We start from the raw sequence: 16,451 nt of genomic DNA, 5'->3' as shown, positions 1-16,451 counted from the left end.
TGCTTCGTATTCCAGTCGCATCATATGACGAAACAACGACAGGCACAGAATATGGGTATGGTTTAGATCTCAATGCTTTTATTATTCATAGCAGATGGCTATGATACAATAAATGTTTTTGTCGTAGCCTCATAAACACAAGGTCTCTTATTCCCAAAGGGACCAGCCCCTCATCATACATGTGCATCATATATTCCTTCCTTCCGTCTCATGCAAAGCTGTGAGAAGCAGTTTACTTCATGTTGGCGTTGGTGGTGGTCTCAGTCGAGACGGGAACACCACCAATACCCTTCTCTCCGGGCTGGTTGCTGCCGTTGTCGATGCCAACGTTGGTGACGCCAGAGTCGGAGGCAACGGGTGCCTCACCAGGGGCCTTCTTCTCGCCGTGGACTGGTTTAGAATCAGTATTCTGTGAGATGGTGCAAAGAGGGGTAGAGTAAACGTACTCTCAGCTTGTCTCTTGGCTTCCTTGTCGGAGATACCAGAGCCACCGGGAGTCTTGGAGTGAGGCATTGTGATTTGTGTGTGGGTTGTGTGGTTGTTTTGGAGGTTGTAGAGGAGATTGAGATGTTTGTGAGGGAGCAGATGGAGAGAAGTCACAGTGATAGGTACATATATGTACCTTTTTCTTTGAGGAGGAGCTCGAAAAGTATATATTGATGTCATACTCAAACTTCCATGACGCATACTCCGATCTGAGAAAACAATCGTGATTATTTTTGCAACACAACAGTGAGATGGAGACTCCACCTTTGGGTCTTGGTGGTTGGAAACTTGGGATTGTTGAGATGGATAGATCGATGGTTATGTGGTGGGTTTATTCGATGAATGTGATGGCTGGTGGTCCAGCTTTCGTCGAGCTTTGGTATGTTAGGTAGTCGCGAGATGCATGTTGAGAATTCATCTCAATACTTCTTGTCTTCTGCCTCGAGCCTGATACTCCGGCAGAAGAATTGGACTTCTAACTAGATAGATAAATCGTTTGCAAACCAAAAGGTGAGATGTTACGGCTACGAAGTCCTGCATTGGTACAGTATCACCGTATGTTTGATTCGCGCTGTCCGGATCAGATTCCCTTGACACCATGCTGATCTAATTCACGTTTACACGTTGACCGCCTGCTAACTTTCTGTTGTACCTGCATGAGACGTTGTCTGCGGATCTGACCGATTAATGATAACATTCACTGCTATATTCATTGCGCGCTGTTGGCTCCATACCGAAGGTGTCGTTTGTTGAGGCTTCTAGATTTGAGCCTCAACTGGATCGAGTCAGTGATCTCCCGGGATCCATATGCAACGGGTGTGCTTTCTTACGCAACACCATGCGATCGCATATTCAGAACAAAGATCTGTCGATATTCCTCCGACAAGATCCAAGCGCAATAAACACCTCCGAAGTACTTGGCTCGGGGGTTGACCAGCTTTGCGATGCAAGTTGCGGGTGATCATAGTAACTTCCTCGTTCTTATTAGAATTGTCGAGTGACGCCGACGCTGTCTAAGAAGTATCTATCCAACGATCGTCTACTTCTTGACTCGAACAGGTCTGGACAAAACGGTCGTCGAGACCAAATGTACGTCATTGACAAATAGGTACGGCCGCGGTCAGAGAAGAACGTGAATGGCTCTCCAATCTCACAAGGGGCGTCAACATTAGCATTGACATGGAGAAGTGCGCCGCTCTGCCATCAGAATGGTAGACCCATCAAGATCACAGGCTTCGTCTTTCCGATCGCTGAGCCCTCATCGCGGCCTTATGTCACCGAATTCGACATCTTCGCAATCTTGCTCCGGATCGCTCTTCTCAAGCCTGACCGACATCAACTCCTTGCTCGAATTCCTGAGCGACGATGATCGACCTACCTTCCTGATTGAAGTGCTCTCTTCGAACGTCGCTGTCCCTCACATCCCTCGTGTCGTATTCCAAAATGCCAGTTTCACCTCTTTCCTCGAGCGAACCGTCACCAAAGACTCGTACGATGATTGGCTTCGATCACTGTCGACTAATGTAGCCATTTCCACAAATCGATCCGTGAAACCCTTTGGAGGAAGAGCTTGGTCGAGCAAACGTTTCCGCAATGCCTGGAGAGTTGTATACTGCACCCAGTGGGAAGATGACAGAAGGCTAGAGAGCGTCGCCGAGGCACGCATCGAGCACACACCCAGCCAGGGAGATACAGACATGACAAACTCGGAGCATGAACATCAACATACTCCTTGGTCTGATGCACAGGAGAAAACCATAGATTGGACTCGGTACCCTCGAAAAGTACAGCAATCGTCATGGATAAACTTCATCAAGACCTATGCGTTCGAGAAGACTGCCATTGGACCGATGTCGCAATGGTCGGATGATTTGCGACGATTGGCAGTGCAGATCATGTCCTCACCAGCCCCCAGGATGGTTTACTACGGATCGGAACAGGCCATACTTTACAACGAGGCAGCTGCGTCTTTGCTAGGATCAAAACACCCTACTTTTGCTCTAGGAAATCGCTTCATCGATGTTTGGGGCGCTGAGATACACGAGAAGCACATGAAAATGGTCAGGACAGCAGTTGACCGAAGTCAGGTCGCCGAGGCCAAAGCAATGGAAGCAGTCCTGGAGCGCGACGGTTTCATCGAGGAAACATATTGGGATGTTGTATTACAACCCTGTAGCGGTCCTGATGGTCAGATGGTTGCTGTCTTGAACACATACCAGGAATGCACATCAAATGTTTTCCAGAACCAGAGGCGCAATCTCATCGACAAGGTCCAAGCGTTTATACCTACAGTCGACAACTTTCCCGACCTCTGGAGATCAGTATCGACAGCCATGCGAGACAACCTTCACGATGCCGCCTACTCACTAATCTACACAGCAGTCAATCAGTCCAATGAACCAGGTCATGCACACGCTATCGATCGAGTGGATACCTTCCAACTAGAACTACAGATAATGTCAGGAGTCGCATCTCAAACCTTTGAGACCGTCGTTCACACTGGCGAGCGATTCCACAGACCCTCCTTAGGACCTGTCTTCGCGGAAGCTCGCAGGACCCAACAAGTTGTTGTATTACAGCAGGACAACCTCCCCCCAGAGCTGGCTCTGCTCATACCGGATCGTGGATTTGTGACCACTGCTTGTATCTTGCCTATTGCAAGTGTGTCTGGACAGCAGATTGCCTTCATCGTGCTCGGCATGAACCCTCGAAGACTATTCACCGACGAGTCTCGACTTTTCGTCAGCCATTTGAACGATCTAATATCCAAAGCTGCCGCTTTGATTTCTCTTCCTGAGGAACAGAGGCGCGATCAAGAAAAGTTCGAACAAATCAATTTTGCACTCTCACAGCAGCTTCAAATTATTGCTTTGAAGGCTGAGAAGAACGAGGAGACCTTTACACGTATGGCACAGAGTGCGCCATTTGGCATGTGCGTTCTTCATGCTGTGCTGCGTTGTTACAGTTGACTGACCTGAGTTCTAGGTACATGTTTGATCGTGACGGCAACCCGAAATATGTCAACGATGCATACCTTCGATTGATTGGTCTTGATCGAGATACGTTCGAACAAGCCGCATCCCTTGGATTGGCATGGAGAGATACTATCTACGAAGAAGATATTGAACTGACTACCCACATCTGGTCCAGAATGAGAGACTCGAAGACACCTCAAACCTTTGAATATCGAGTCAAGGTGCCATCCAAGCAACCTGGCGAGGCGCCTGGTATCCGAACGCTTGAAACAATCTCCTTCCCCGAGATAGATGAGAGCGGCCGTATCATCACGGTTCAAGGCTGGCTTGTGGACATTTCTCCTCGCAAGCGCTTGGAGACACTCATGGCGCAACGTCTGGAGGATGCCTTGGAAACTCGAAGAGCATCAGAGAATTTCATCGATATGGGTAGGTCAACCAGATTTGTTCATATCACTCGTGCTGACAAGATACAGTCTCGCATGAGATGCGCAACCCGCTTTCCGCTATTCTCCAGCTCGCAGACGGTATCCTTGGTTCGCTCGAAACCACTACATCGCAGAGCCCCGTATCCTTACCGGCTGACACTATCAACATGATGGTTGATGCCGCTCAGACCATTGTGAGTTGAGCCAAATCTGAAGACACTGCGAGCGGCTCAGCTGACCAGAATCCAGACTCTCTGCGCCCAACACCAAAAGTGTATCGTAAGTCAACCCAAAACACTAGCAGGCGCTCAACGCGTTCAAGGACTATCCTAGTCTAGACACATAGCGCTTCTCGAAGCAGCTACGCGAGGATGATGCTAATCCTGTGCTGTGTCTAGGTCGATGATATTCTGACGTTATCCAAGCTGGACTCATCGTTGCTTGTCATCACTCCGGACAAGGTACACCCGCCCACACTGATCGAGAAGTCCCTCAAAATGTACGACGCCGAACTTGCGAGGGCAGACATCGAAGCCAAGCTGGTCATTGAACAGAGCTACTTGGACGCCAACTTGAACTATGTGATGCTTGATCCTAGCAGAGTACTGCAAGTCATCATCAACCTCTTGACCAATGGAATCAAGTTCACTCGAGACTGCCCCACACGGAAACTTTCTGTATACTTGTCAGCATTCGAGAAGCCGCCCGTAGGAGGCCAACGCAACGTCACATTCATCGAGCCCCGCCCACGACAATCAAGTCTTTCTACCTCGCCAGAGTGGGGGCCAGGGGGAGAAGTCTATATACAGTTCGCGGTGCAGGACACTGGAAAGGGGTTGACAGAAGACGAGCTAAAGCTGCTTTGGCAGAGATTCAGCCAAGCCAATCCTAAGACTTACAAACAGTACGGAGGTCAGTAAAAAAACCCTTCAGCCGGATGAAGCATATTTCAAGGCTAACAAAACATCGCCAGGCTCTGGGCTTGGACTTTTCATCTCTCGCGAGTTGACCGAATTACAAGGAGGGCAGATCGGCGTCCACAGCGAAGCAGGTGTTGGAAGCATATTCATGTTCTACATCAAAGCCAGACGCTGTGTCGACCAGCCAAAGAGCCGACAGACAAGCTCTTCCGACCCTACTGCGACAAGGCCGGTTATACTCCCACATACAGCGTCCGAGACAAGGAAAGCTAGCGTCAGCCAGGGCACAGTGCATACTCTGTCGTCTAACGATACCCTCATCCCTCCCCAGAACATCCACATCTTGATAGTGGAGGACAATAAAATTAATCAGCGTGTAAGTAGTTGTTGCTGCAATTGATCTGTCAATGCTAATGTCTCTGTAGGTCATGTCTCAACAGCTTCGTAAGCTTGGATGCATCGTCCACACAGCAGATCACGGCCAAGATTGTCTCGATTTCCTGCAGACAACAATCTTTACCGCAAACTCGGACAACATACCACTTTCCATCATCCTCATGGATCTAGAGGTAAGTCTTCTTCTACCTGTCATTTAAGTGTACCTTTACTGACAATTGTACAGATGCCAGTGATGGACGGTCTGACCTGCGTACGGAAAATCAGAGAACACGAAGCTACTGGTCATATTCTCAGTCATGTTCCCGTTATTGCCATTACTGCCAACGCAAGAAGCGAACAGATCAATATCGCCATGGCAGCTGGTATGGACACAGTGGTGACGAAACCGTTCAGGATCCCTGATCTGGTGCCGAGGATGCAGTCGTTGTTGTCTGAGTATCCGGCCAAGTGAAGCACTGCTCTGTTTAGACCACTACTTGGAGCATCAACTATCATCGCGAGCGATGATGCAACCCTCGGGATCTTCTCGTAGAGATGAGAGACTTGGGATGTCAAGATTCCTTGACGGCTGGAGCTCAATGAATTCGGCTGCTCATCATGAGCATCGGGCATGCATTATAGATGCATCGACGCTCTGAACACAGGCTTGGAGGGACGTCAAACGCTGTATGCGACCGTCGTCCTGCTGAATAAAGAGCGACCGATGAATCATGTGGACTTGAGCTTTCGTCAAGGCAAGACCAGCTCCGTTAAAGACGTTGTCGGTATACTTGAGAAGGAAGCACCAACAGAACGATACTTGTACAGAACACCAATCACAATTTCTGTCTTGCCGCCCTTCATGATCTATCGTTGTCAATTATTTCAGGCATCAACATGACTCGAACTTGACGTGCTTTGAGTCAGTGAAAAATAGTATGGCTGATTGTGGTGTTTCATCCTTTTATAGATAACATCGGCGGCCTGATCGCTTTCCCAATCCTCCCATGTCCATAAGGGCTTCCAAGCTTACTGTAATACTCGCGATCTTGGCCATCTAAACGTTCTTGGTGTCTATATATCAACACATCACTCTTTCCACTCAAACACAATCGAGGCTCTTTGAACGACAAACCACAACATGGGTGAGGCTAGATGGTTACCGCTACTCGTGACTGCAGATGTGTCGCTGGATGTATGTATAAATTTCTTCGACGGAAGCCTGATTTTTTTTTCTTTCTTTTTCTTGCGCCTTTTGCACTAATTTGCATCATCGACAGGTCATCAACTCTGTCCTCCGCAGCGCCGCTGCTGAGAAGGAAGAAGATACGGATTTTGAGAATCGATGGGTGGTTGTGCAGTATCCTGACCAGGAAATGATGACCAAACCCAGCATTTGTCCAATTGTAAAGACTTTCCAAAGTGGATTCTTGGGTGCTTCTGTACAGGTGCTACAAGATTTTGTCACGAGTAGATGTGGAGAAAATGGATTGGGACATGATAGTAGTATCTGCATGGATTGGCTTGCCGATGACGCTTTTGGAGTCATTGATGCAAGAACAGCAGAGGATAACACGATTCTGTTTGTTGTCCAAGAAACAGTGGATGCAGTGCAAGAGGCAGAGGTGAGGGTGGCTTGGAACAAAGGTTTGCTCTCCACACCTGATCAGCAGTGATGTCGTTTTTGTTTGCTGAGACAACATCTATAGGTTCGAAGAGTGATGAGTTGCTCTTGGCATACATCAACAATGCTGCAGGAGTACACGATCAGGATACCTTGTTCCTGTTCGAAAATGTGGTAAACGATAGAGACGTATCGTCGGGAACCCGAGAAGTCGAAGGTGGTCTTGACGAAGTACGGCAAGCAATCGATGAGTGGATAAACACAGAGCAACGAGGAGGAAGACCAAGATGGTTTGAAATCAGAATGGTTGTGGAGAATGCGATGAAGAACAGCTGCGGCATCTGGAATATCGGGCCTGCTGCTGTGCTTACTGAGATGAAAGAGCAGTTTGATGAGGAGGGAGTGATGAGGTATTGAGGTCTCAAGGCGTCGAGGTTCTGCTTGCCTGGTCTTACTATCTTTTGCTCATGCATCTTGGGAGCTTCCTCTGGCAGTCAGAGACAAAGTTTGCGCGGATGATCGATGCATTAGTGAAGGAAAGGGTATCATTACTTTCATCTAGATTTTGAGTTTGTTACTTTTCAGGTGAGCCGGGGTCCAAAGTCTATCCTGCGGCCATATCGATGTGAGGCTTCTCGTCTGACTTGGATGTCTCCACATCTTCTTGCTGTTCATCGTAGTGCTTCTTTTCAGCCTGCTCGATACACGTCGTGTTGGCCTTGAGCTTGTTGATAGTCTCAATGTACTCGTCGTACGGGTCGGAGTCGAAGACGATACCACCACCGGCTTGCAGATACGCCACGCCGTCCTTGATCAGCATAGTGCGCAAAGCGATGCAGGTATCCATAGCGCCCTCAGTCTCCTCGCCGGTGGCAAGATTTACACTGCTGTAGCCAAAGTAGCCGACCGCACCAGCATAGACACCACGCTTCTCACCCTCGCACTCTGCGATCAGTTCCATGGCCTTCACCTTGGGTGCGCCAGATACAGTACCGGCAGGGAAGATACTGCGGAAAGCATCGAACCTCGTCTTGTCGGGACGAAGGACACCACTGACTTCTGACACCAGATGTTGCACGTGAGAGAACTTTTGCACAACCATGAGCTTGTCGACGCGGGTACTCAATGGATCGCAAACGCGGTTCACGTCGTTGCGAGCCAGATCGACCAACATGACGTGCTCAGCACGATCCTTGAGGGAGTCACGCAATGTTTGGGCAAGCTGCTCATCTTGTTCGGCTGTGGCACCGCGCTTAACGGTTCCAGCGATTGGGTGAGTGTAGATGCGACCGTTCTCAGCCTTGACCAGCAGCTCTGGCGAGGCGCCGACGATGTGGAAATCTTCGCAGTCGAGGAAGAATAGGTACGGCGAAGGGTTGACAGTACGGAGGTGACGATAAATGTTGAAGGGATGCAGCGAGGTGGGGCGGGCCATGCGCTGCGAGGGAACCGCTTGAATGATGTCTCCAGAGCTGATGTGCTCCTTCAGGGTGTGGACGTGCTTTTCGTAACCTTCTTGTCCGATGTTTGAAGTGTATTCGTTGCCCAGTTGGACGGGCTCCTGTGTCGGCAGGACAGCTTCGGTCTTCTTGAGCACTTGCAGCATGCGGTTGACAGTTTGCTTTGCTTCATCGTAGGCAGCATCCAGATTGTCGAGACTCTCGGGAACCTTGACGTATGTGACGACCATGACCTTTTGGAAGAAGTGATCGAGAACAACGATTGTGTCGTATAGCATGAACAGCGATTCAGGAACTTTGAGGATGTCCTTCATGGGACGGCGAGTCTTGGGCTCGAAGTACTTGACACAGTCGTAGCCGACATAGCCGACAGCACCACCAGTCATGGGAGGCAGCTTGAGGGTGGGGATGTCTGCGACGCGGCATTTTGAAAGTTCCTGGTCGAGGATGGGCAGGGGGTCTGTTTCGGGGCCGTGGCCTTGTCCAGTCTTGAGCTCGTGTCGCGGATCGGCACCGACAAAACTATAGCGACCGATTGTCTCTGTTGTAGCAGCGCTCTCAAAGAGGAACGAGTGTTTCGACTTTGCACTGTGAAGTGACTCAATGAGCTAGTGTCATGATCGCGGCGCAGAGGCTTGTACTGACTTTGCCGAGACCTTGAGGTAGATGGATGAAGGAGTCAGGAACTCGGATGAGATGGAGGCGCATAGCGGCACGAGGTTCGGAGGGTTGGGTAGCTTGATGGCTTCTTGAAGCAGTTGGCGCACTTCGGGGAGAGTTGGCTGTACACCTGCCTGTCGAGATGAATCAGTAAGTGTCGGGTTTGCAATTGAGGTAGATGGCAAGTCATGGCTACCATTTTGAAGATATGCTCGAGCTGAGGGTAAAGGGTGTTAGAGCAGGAGCTACGGGAACGCAGCGGAGGAAGGAAGGGTCGAGGCCAAAGTTGAGTCAATGGTCAATAATTATTCGGATATGCAAGGCGCGAGCGGCAAGAGCGAACCATGACCCGAGCCAAGCTTTTTGCTCCCGCCGCAGCTCTAGCCCCTCGCTGGTAAACAGGCCCATCGGGTTTTGCGCCAGAGCCGTTTGCAAGCTCCATAAGCTGTTCGCGATTTGTTTGCGCCTGTAGACTATTAGCATTCTCTACACTTGACACAACTACAGCATCACCATACTGGATAGCTTGACAGGTCATATAACAACTTGGCAACATTTTACTTACGATTTCATCATTGTGAAACGGCCTAGGTGGCAGGAGTTTGCTTACCGAGCGCGTCCGAGACTCCCAGCCACCCGCAGCCGGCTCATCTCAAAAACATGGAGTATCGCAAAGCTTCCAACCGTCCTCTCGATAACGCGACAACCTTGATAAATCCACCATATTCCAAACTCATGGCAGCGTCGACGAACTTCTCGTCGTCCGTGTCGAGCCACGCATCTCAGGGCTCGCACTCTGTCACGACTCCTCTAGGCACTCCTTCAGCACCTGCTCGCACAAACTCATGGCGTGTTCCTGGCCCCTCGACGCGTTACCACAAGAGTGAACACGCCCGACCAAAACCAACTCCTCGCTCCAGCACCACTGGCCAACACGTTCGCAATCAGTCGTCACTTTCAACCCGCTCTTCTCACACCGAGGCTTCCGGCATCCCCTCACCTCTCGCCCGTCTCAATTTCACACGCGACTCGCCCAAGGACTATTCCTACAACCCTAATGACACCATCAAGCCGCGCAACTCCCCTGCAACCCCTCTGCGCTCTCCCCACCTCGCCAGCAATAACTTCAACAACCTGCGCTTCCAGGGCTCCCCCTTCTCCGACTACTTCACCGACGACGCAAAATCCGTCGACCACAATGCCCCCTACCATCCTTCAGATCCTGCTCAGAAACTCCTGCTACGCCTGAACAATCTGGGCGGCGACATTTTACGCCTCGGTCTCCAGGACGACTCGCTTTCAGAATTCAACGAGAAGCTGTGTACCCTCGAAGCAATGGTAAACGATGGCGGTTACAGTGACGAAGGATCCCTGACCGAAGAAAGAGACCGTCGCAACTCCTTCCCGGGACGTTTCTACGCTGAAGATCACTCTCAAGGTCACGAAGCTCGCGAGCGTATCCTGTCTCCTGAGCACTCGAACAAGTCTCGCTTGTCTGCCGTCTGGATGGCTGATGCTTGCGAGTATGCCGATACCTTCACTCAAACCGATCTTGAACCTCAGCATGGTCTTGGTGTTTCGTATGCTACCTCATCTATGCAGACTGAAAGAAGAGTTCCAAAAGACATGGCTGAGTCTTCCGTTTGGATCAACAACTATGCCGATATCTCCACCCAGACCACGGATGATGGTCTTGTCGCTGACTTGCAAGAAGTCGTCGAGCGTCTAGCCAAGGCGAACGAATCTCTTCGCCAGCGTTACGACCAGAGCAAGGACGTATGCGACACCCAAGCAGTTCAGATTGAAGAACTGACTACTCAATTGATGACCGTCAAGTCCGAGAACGACAGTCTCAAGCAGGACTTGGGCTTCGATCACTCAGAACTGTTGTTCTTGAAGTTGCAGCTGCAAGCTCTCGAGATTCAAAAGGAGAATTACGATCACAACAACCACGTTCTTCTTGCTGAGGACTTTGCTCAGTGGAAAGCTGATTGGGACAGTGTTGATGCTCGCCTACGTTCGAGAAGACAGAAGAACCGCGTCACATCTGCAGATATCAAAGACTTGCCCAGCTTGGACAACGAGACGACTGTCAAGCCCGAGGACCAAGGCAACTGGCAGCTCGAGACTCGCAAGCACCTCCATGGCAGAGTTCATTCCATCACTCTTAAGCGCGTTGATGAGCCTGAAGCCCAACTCGAAGAAGGTGCCTTGATTGACTCACACTTCGACATCCCTGCCTCACCTGTTATCAAGACTGTTTACACCGAACAATTCACACAGACAGAATACGAGACTCCCGAAGATCAGACCACTCAGGCCGAAGAACTCAGCTTCGTTACACAAGAGACGCAGACTGACAGCGAACCTTCTGTCAATTTCTCCACTTCCGACATCAAGTCTCAACAAACAGAGCCGGTTGAGACTATCGAACTCGACAACGAGTCTTCATCCTCTTTCGCCAACTCCGAGATCAAGTCTCAACACACCGAGCCGACCGAGGCCGTCAACGCTGACGACGAACTCGACAATGAGCCTTCCATCTCTTTCTCTAATTCCGACATCAAGGTTCAACAGACAGAGCCTGTCGAGGTCGCTAAAGCTGAAGACGAAACAGAAGAAGAGGACGATGAAGAGGAAGAGGATATCTCCGATGAATCCCAGCCTACCTCGCCTTGCTGCGAGAAGGAGCATTTGTGCACAGCATGCGGCGAAAACATCGATTATTCTTCCGAAGATGAGGAAGTCGAGACCAAGACTCCCTGGCAAGAGCTTTGTGACGGCCTCGTCGCGTTCGCTGGTATGCAACGCGAGTAATTGGCTGCGCTCTTGCCCATTCGACGTCCTTTTGGATCCATCCCTTTTTCATTTGTACCAAATTTTCTTCTTTTTTTTTCGCGAAAGCTTTTTGCCATCACAAGATCTACTGATCTTTGCACATACCCTCTGCTTGAATACGTCAAGCCTGTTTTCTTTGCCTTTTTCCTCCCTGTGCCGTGCCGGCAATTGCATTCGGCCTGGCTTGCCTTTTCTCGAACAGACAACACTTCTTGCCCTTTCTCGTTTGTGCCTTCCATGATACCCCAGCACCTCTGAGCCTCACTGAATCTGCTTCTGGGCATTAGACCAGATATCCTTCTTTCTTGTATATTAGTTCTTCTTCGTCTTCGGCAACCATTAAGCATCCTCCAATATATTTAATCTTTCGAAATTCAAAAATGCTATGCTTGTTGGCACTCATTACGTTTTTCGATTTACCTCTGAGCATGTTTTCTTGCTCGTTACCACTGTCTCTTGTTAAAGCTGGCACATGCCCTTGGATTCTAGGCGATGCATGTTGACTGACTTGACTTGCAGGCCGACAAGAGAAGAAGTGTCATGTTCATTACTGCAAAAAGGCAAATTGAGCCTTCACAAAGGATGACTAGACAGGCAAAAAGAGAAGATAGAGTCAGAAGCAAGCGGACAAAAACTAAAAACGTACAGCAGCAGGGGATTTCCCCCACGTGAGTTCACCTCTATTTTCAAGCATTGACAGCATCGACACTAGCACTCTTTGCCTCAGCCTCACCAGCACTTGCCTCTGCGGTTCCAGCACTTTGCTCAAAAGCATCCTTGCTGCTCTTCTCGACCTTGATGTTCCATCCAAACTTGTCCTCGTAACGTCCAGTCTGGATGCCCTTGAGGTTGTCGAGCAGCTTCAAGCAAGCGGGACCAGGCTCATCAGAGTCGAGATAGGTAAAAGTGTCGTTGCAGGATTTCATGGTGATGCTCTTGATGGGGACGAGTGCTGCTGCTGTTCCTGCGGCAAAGACTTCGTCAAAGGTGGACAGTTCATCGTATTTGATCTGTGGTTCCGGCCATGATTAGCAAGTGATATAAAGGAAGTAAGGTCAAGTTGGGGACACAAGACTTACAGCGCGCTTTTCGACCTTCCATCCAAACGACCTTTTCGCAATCTCGCACACAGAGTCTGCAGTCACGCTCTCAATCACACTCTTGCTGTCCGGCACCACCAAGGTCGTGCTCTCTCCATCCCGCTTGACTCCCAAAAACGCACTGGTGCTGAACTCGTCAATCTCGGATCGCGTCCTCGAGTCCAGGTGCAAAGTGATGCCGTATCCATCATTTCTAGCTCTGTCGCTGAAACGCAAGACAGGGGCGTAATTGCCGCCGATTTTGGCGGAACCGGTACCGTGGGGTGCCGCACGGTCAAAGTCCTCGAGGATGAGTGCGGGAACAGAGTGAACACCGTGATAGACGCCCACGGGCAACACCCAGACTACAAATGTATACTCGTCGGGTGGTGACAGGCCCAACTGCGCAGAACTGCCAAACAGCAGAGGGCGAATGTACATGGCAGCTCCCGTTCTAGCCGGGGGCACGAATTCTGCATTCAAAGCCACTGCAGCTTTGACGCACTCCTCGAAATGCTCGAGGGGGACTTCGGGCATGCTGACAAAGGAGGCAGAGTGTTGCATGCGGCGTGCATTCATGCTGGGACGGAAGATGGTGATGGCAGAGTCGTCAGGGGTGCGGAAGGCTTTGAGGCCTTCGTAGCATTGTTGGCCGTAGTTGAGGCCTGGGGCCATGCCGTGGATGCGGAGGTAGGGCGAGGTGACGAACTCGGGGGCGGTCCATTGGCCTGTCTTTTTCGAGTAGGTAGATTCGATGTGGCCGTTGACTGGTAGAGAGGTCAGATGTGTATAAGCACAGAGAGGATGCAAGGATTGGTATACCTTCGCGGACCTGGAAGCCAATGTTGTCCCAGTCTAGAGCAATGAATTAGCTATGGCGGGGTATGACGGAGTTGAAGGAGGGGCATACCAATGGTGTTGACGGGAGGGGGAGGGAAAGAGGTGGCCATGATCGATGGTGCTGTGAGATGAAATTATACGGAACAAGTCAATTGAAGTGGAATGAAGAAGCTGGGAAAGGTGAGTAATAACAAAAAATGTCCGGAGAGCAATCAATCGAGCTTCCGCGTAGGGCGTGAGGGCGTGACAAGCGCGTTTTCGGCCACCAGGGTCCGAATATGATTCACAAAGCTTTGGTGTCTCATCAACAATGATGAGATATAACATTCGGTCGAAACATACGAAAACTGCCGCTCTCTATTGGAGGCTGATATTGCAATGATGCAACGAGACACGACTCCTCTATGCAAACAAAAGAAAAGGTAGAAAAAGATGATATCGACCCAAAAAGCCCAGCCATAAAAGGGTATCATAAGCCAGAGAAATATGCGTCGCTCCAATAAAAGAAACCCCGCCGCCAGAAATGCCCCAAAGATGCCTTTCTCTCATGTCTTGTTGCTCAAAAATCAAAAGAGCTTGTTGTTGCCTGCTGCCTTGCCATCGTAGAAGCGCTTGCGTGCTCTGTTCAATAGCTCTTCCCTTCCGCTGACGCTTCTGCCCACGCCCGGTCTTGATGGCTTTTGCACTCTTGTCCTTCTATCGTCGTAGTTCTTGGATGTGATACGCGGGTTAGAGCGACGTTGGTTCTTGCGACCTTTGTTTGTTGGAATGACGATTGCGCGACGCTCTTCCGAATCGCTAGACTCTATCGATGTGGTCGATGTATCGTTGTCTTCTGCCTCAGACAGACCCATGTCAACAGCTGCATGAGGGGATGATGCTGCTGAGACCTCCGAGTCTTCTGCCTCTACCTCTTCTTGCTCGATTGCGGCAGTCGAAGAAGACTCGGCTTCGTGCTCGATGTTTCCAAAGACAATTTCCGACTCTTCTTGAATGGGTGATTGGCTCTGAAGTTGGAGTCTCGAAGGCACGATCGAAGGAGTCTGGAATGCGTCTGTCGCAAGAGACTGTTCTGTGGATGGCTCGGCTGGTGTGGTATGCGCTGCTGCCGGTGTCTTGTAGAGTGTCATGGGAGTGACTCCTACCTTGACTTGAACAGGGGCGGGTGTTTCAGGTACTTCGTCGAGCATCTCTCGCCTGAGCTGCTCCTCGGCGGCCTGGTTTCTCACGGGCGACAGGTCGCGGGTCGCGGGAGTCTGCGGCGGAGCAAAGATGCCAAAGAAAGGTGTAGGCTTGAGCGCTGGTGTTGGGGCAGAGGCACCGGCCTCGCGCATGAGTTGTTCGGCTGCAGCCCGGTTGACTACTGGCGAGGCTTGACCAGCGAAGGGCGTAGCCGGAGGAGCGAAGGACGGCGTGCGAGGTATATGCGATCGTGTCGAGACGGAAGCCTTCTCGGGAGTGTCGATGTCTCCCTTGTCATGTTCGGGAGATAGAGTGCGGCTTGATGCATCGTTGGAGTTGGCCGAGTCTGACTGGGCCACGTTGACCACAGTGACAAGTTCGGGCTCGTCCGGTCGGCTGAAGGTGCCAGACAGACGAGTATAGAAGTCCGATAAGAAAGACATGTTGGACGTGTGATGGACAAGAAGAGCGTGTGTGTTTCAAGTCATGCTCTTGTTTGTTTGTCAAGGGACCCACTTTTCGTCCGAGCACCCACTTCACTTTGCCCAGGGTCGGAGATCTGGCTGATAAGATAAGCCTCGATCTAATCGCCGCGTCCTGCGGATAATTATCAGCAAAGAAAGTCTCGCTGCAAAAGTTGTGCTGCACCAAGAATCCATATCACACTTCATACTACGACCACAACATACCCCTTCACTACACCAAAATGAGCATCGACGAAATGCAGATCGATTCAGACGTCACCGCAGGCTCCAAGCCTCGCCTCCCCGTCGCCGTCAACAAGCCCATTCCCTACACCTTCGACCTGGGCAACCTCCTCTGCAACGACACCAACCCTCTCCCCGTCGTGAGCCAGATCCAAGAAGCCGACATCAAAACCGCCGCCCGCGATTGCGCTCAAGCCCTCATCAACCAACTCCTCTCCACCTGCCCCATCACAAAATCCGACGACAGCACCAGCGTCACCCTCGGCCTACCCACCCCCACCACCCACCTGCCCCGCGAGAAGCGCGTGCCCGAGGAAAAGCCAAAGACCAAGTGGCAAGAGTTTGCCGCCAAGAAGGGCATCAAGGACAAGAAGCGCGACGGCAAGTTGGTCTACGATCAAGCCTCTGGCGAGTGGTTGCCCAAGTACGGATACAAGGGCAAGAACAAGGATGGCGAGAATGACTGGTTGGTCGAGGTTGATGAGAAGAAGACGAGAAAGGATGGTGCTGAGCATGATGCTAGAAAGGAGAGAAGAGAGGAGAGAGTTGAGCGTGTCAAGCGCAACGAGAGGAGGGAGCGCGCCAATGAGCGCAGAAACCAGCAAAACAAGTCATGAGGACATTTCCCTCTTGCGGCTTGCTCCATCCTCTTCATCTCTTCTGCACAGCGATGGCGTTATACGGTTCCGGATATTGTGGTACGAAAATGTCGTTCGCGCCAGGGCTTTTCACCAATGTCATGTTCACACAAAAAAGTCTTGTTCTCTCATCCCTCATAAATGCTTTCATGTCAGAACCCAATGTTTATGGGTTTTGCAGTATCTATTAAACCCTTCACATAGCACAGAAAGGTTGTCTTTACCACAAACTACCC

At 50.6% G+C, this 16,451-nt stretch overlaps 8 protein-coding genes across 8 annotated transcripts; 4 read left to right on the top strand and 4 right to left on the bottom strand.

Moving 5' to 3' along the window:
* Window positions 1–232: 232 nt before the first annotated feature.
* M436DRAFT_51124 (uncharacterized protein) lies at window positions 233–513 on the bottom strand (the record flags this gene model as incomplete). Its single annotated transcript, XM_013570010.1, has 2 exons — window positions 233–390; window positions 447–513. 2 exons carry the CDS (start codon window positions 511–513, stop codon window positions 233–235), a joined length of 225 nt encoding a protein of 74 aa, XP_013425464.1.
* Window positions 514–2,183: 1,670 nt separating this feature from the next.
* Window positions 2,184–5,659, top strand: M436DRAFT_51133 (uncharacterized protein; the record flags this gene model as incomplete). Its single annotated transcript, XM_013570013.1, has 8 exons — window positions 2,184–3,418; window positions 3,472–3,890; window positions 3,938–4,083; window positions 4,139–4,168; window positions 4,288–4,801; window positions 4,863–5,185; window positions 5,235–5,378; window positions 5,432–5,659. The coding sequence occupies 8 exons, from the start codon at window positions 2,184–2,186 to the stop codon at window positions 5,657–5,659; spliced, it is 3,039 nt and encodes a 1,012-aa protein (XP_013425467.1).
* A 669-nt stretch (window positions 5,660–6,328) lies between these two features.
* M436DRAFT_65465 (uncharacterized protein) lies at window positions 6,329–7,228 on the top strand (the record flags this gene model as incomplete). Its single annotated transcript, XM_013570120.1, has 3 exons — window positions 6,329–6,382; window positions 6,468–6,834; window positions 6,897–7,228. 3 exons carry the CDS (start codon window positions 6,329–6,331, stop codon window positions 7,226–7,228), a joined length of 753 nt encoding a protein of 250 aa, XP_013425574.1.
* A 187-nt stretch (window positions 7,229–7,415) lies between these two features.
* On the bottom strand, window positions 7,416–9,130 carry M436DRAFT_65464 (anthranilate synthase component 1; the record flags this gene model as incomplete). The annotated part of the gene is made up of 3 exons (XM_013570119.1): window positions 7,416–8,859; window positions 8,917–9,065; window positions 9,128–9,130. 3 exons carry the CDS (start codon window positions 9,128–9,130, stop codon window positions 7,416–7,418), a joined length of 1,596 nt encoding a protein of 531 aa, XP_013425573.1.
* Window positions 9,131–9,666: 536 nt separating this feature from the next.
* M436DRAFT_51531 (uncharacterized protein) lies at window positions 9,667–11,748 on the top strand (the record flags this gene model as incomplete). The annotated part of the gene is made up of 2 exons (XM_013570073.1): window positions 9,667–11,304; window positions 11,467–11,748. The coding sequence occupies 2 exons, from the start codon at window positions 9,667–9,669 to the stop codon at window positions 11,746–11,748; spliced, it is 1,920 nt and encodes a 639-aa protein (XP_013425527.1).
* A 707-nt stretch (window positions 11,749–12,455) lies between these two features.
* On the bottom strand, window positions 12,456–13,798 carry M436DRAFT_50908 (branched-chain amino acid aminotransferase II; the record flags this gene model as incomplete). Its single annotated transcript, XM_013569970.1, has 4 exons — window positions 12,456–12,779; window positions 12,849–13,615; window positions 13,671–13,703; window positions 13,759–13,798. The coding sequence occupies 4 exons, from the start codon at window positions 13,796–13,798 to the stop codon at window positions 12,456–12,458; spliced, it is 1,164 nt and encodes a 387-aa protein (XP_013425424.1).
* Window positions 13,799–14,254: 456 nt separating this feature from the next.
* M436DRAFT_50928 (uncharacterized protein) lies at window positions 14,255–15,313 on the bottom strand (the record flags this gene model as incomplete). The annotated part of the gene is made up of 1 exon (XM_013569974.1): window positions 14,255–15,313. One exon carries the CDS (start codon window positions 15,311–15,313, stop codon window positions 14,255–14,257), a length of 1,059 nt encoding a protein of 352 aa, XP_013425428.1.
* Window positions 15,314–15,591: 278 nt separating this feature from the next.
* On the top strand, window positions 15,592–16,194 carry M436DRAFT_50885 (ribosomal biogenesis regulatory protein; the record flags this gene model as incomplete). The annotated part of the gene is made up of 1 exon (XM_013569965.1): window positions 15,592–16,194. One exon carries the CDS (start codon window positions 15,592–15,594, stop codon window positions 16,192–16,194), a length of 603 nt encoding a protein of 200 aa, XP_013425419.1.
* Window positions 16,195–16,451: the final 257 nt, after the last annotated feature.

Source organism: Aureobasidium namibiae, assembly GCF_000721765.1.
Source record: "Aureobasidium namibiae CBS 147.97 unplaced genomic scaffold scaffold_13, whole genome shotgun sequence".
In the NCBI taxonomy this organism is placed as follows: Eukaryota; Fungi; Ascomycota; class Dothideomycetes; order Dothideales; family Saccotheciaceae; genus Aureobasidium; species Aureobasidium namibiae.
This window is presented reverse-complemented; position numbering and strand designations above follow the sequence as displayed.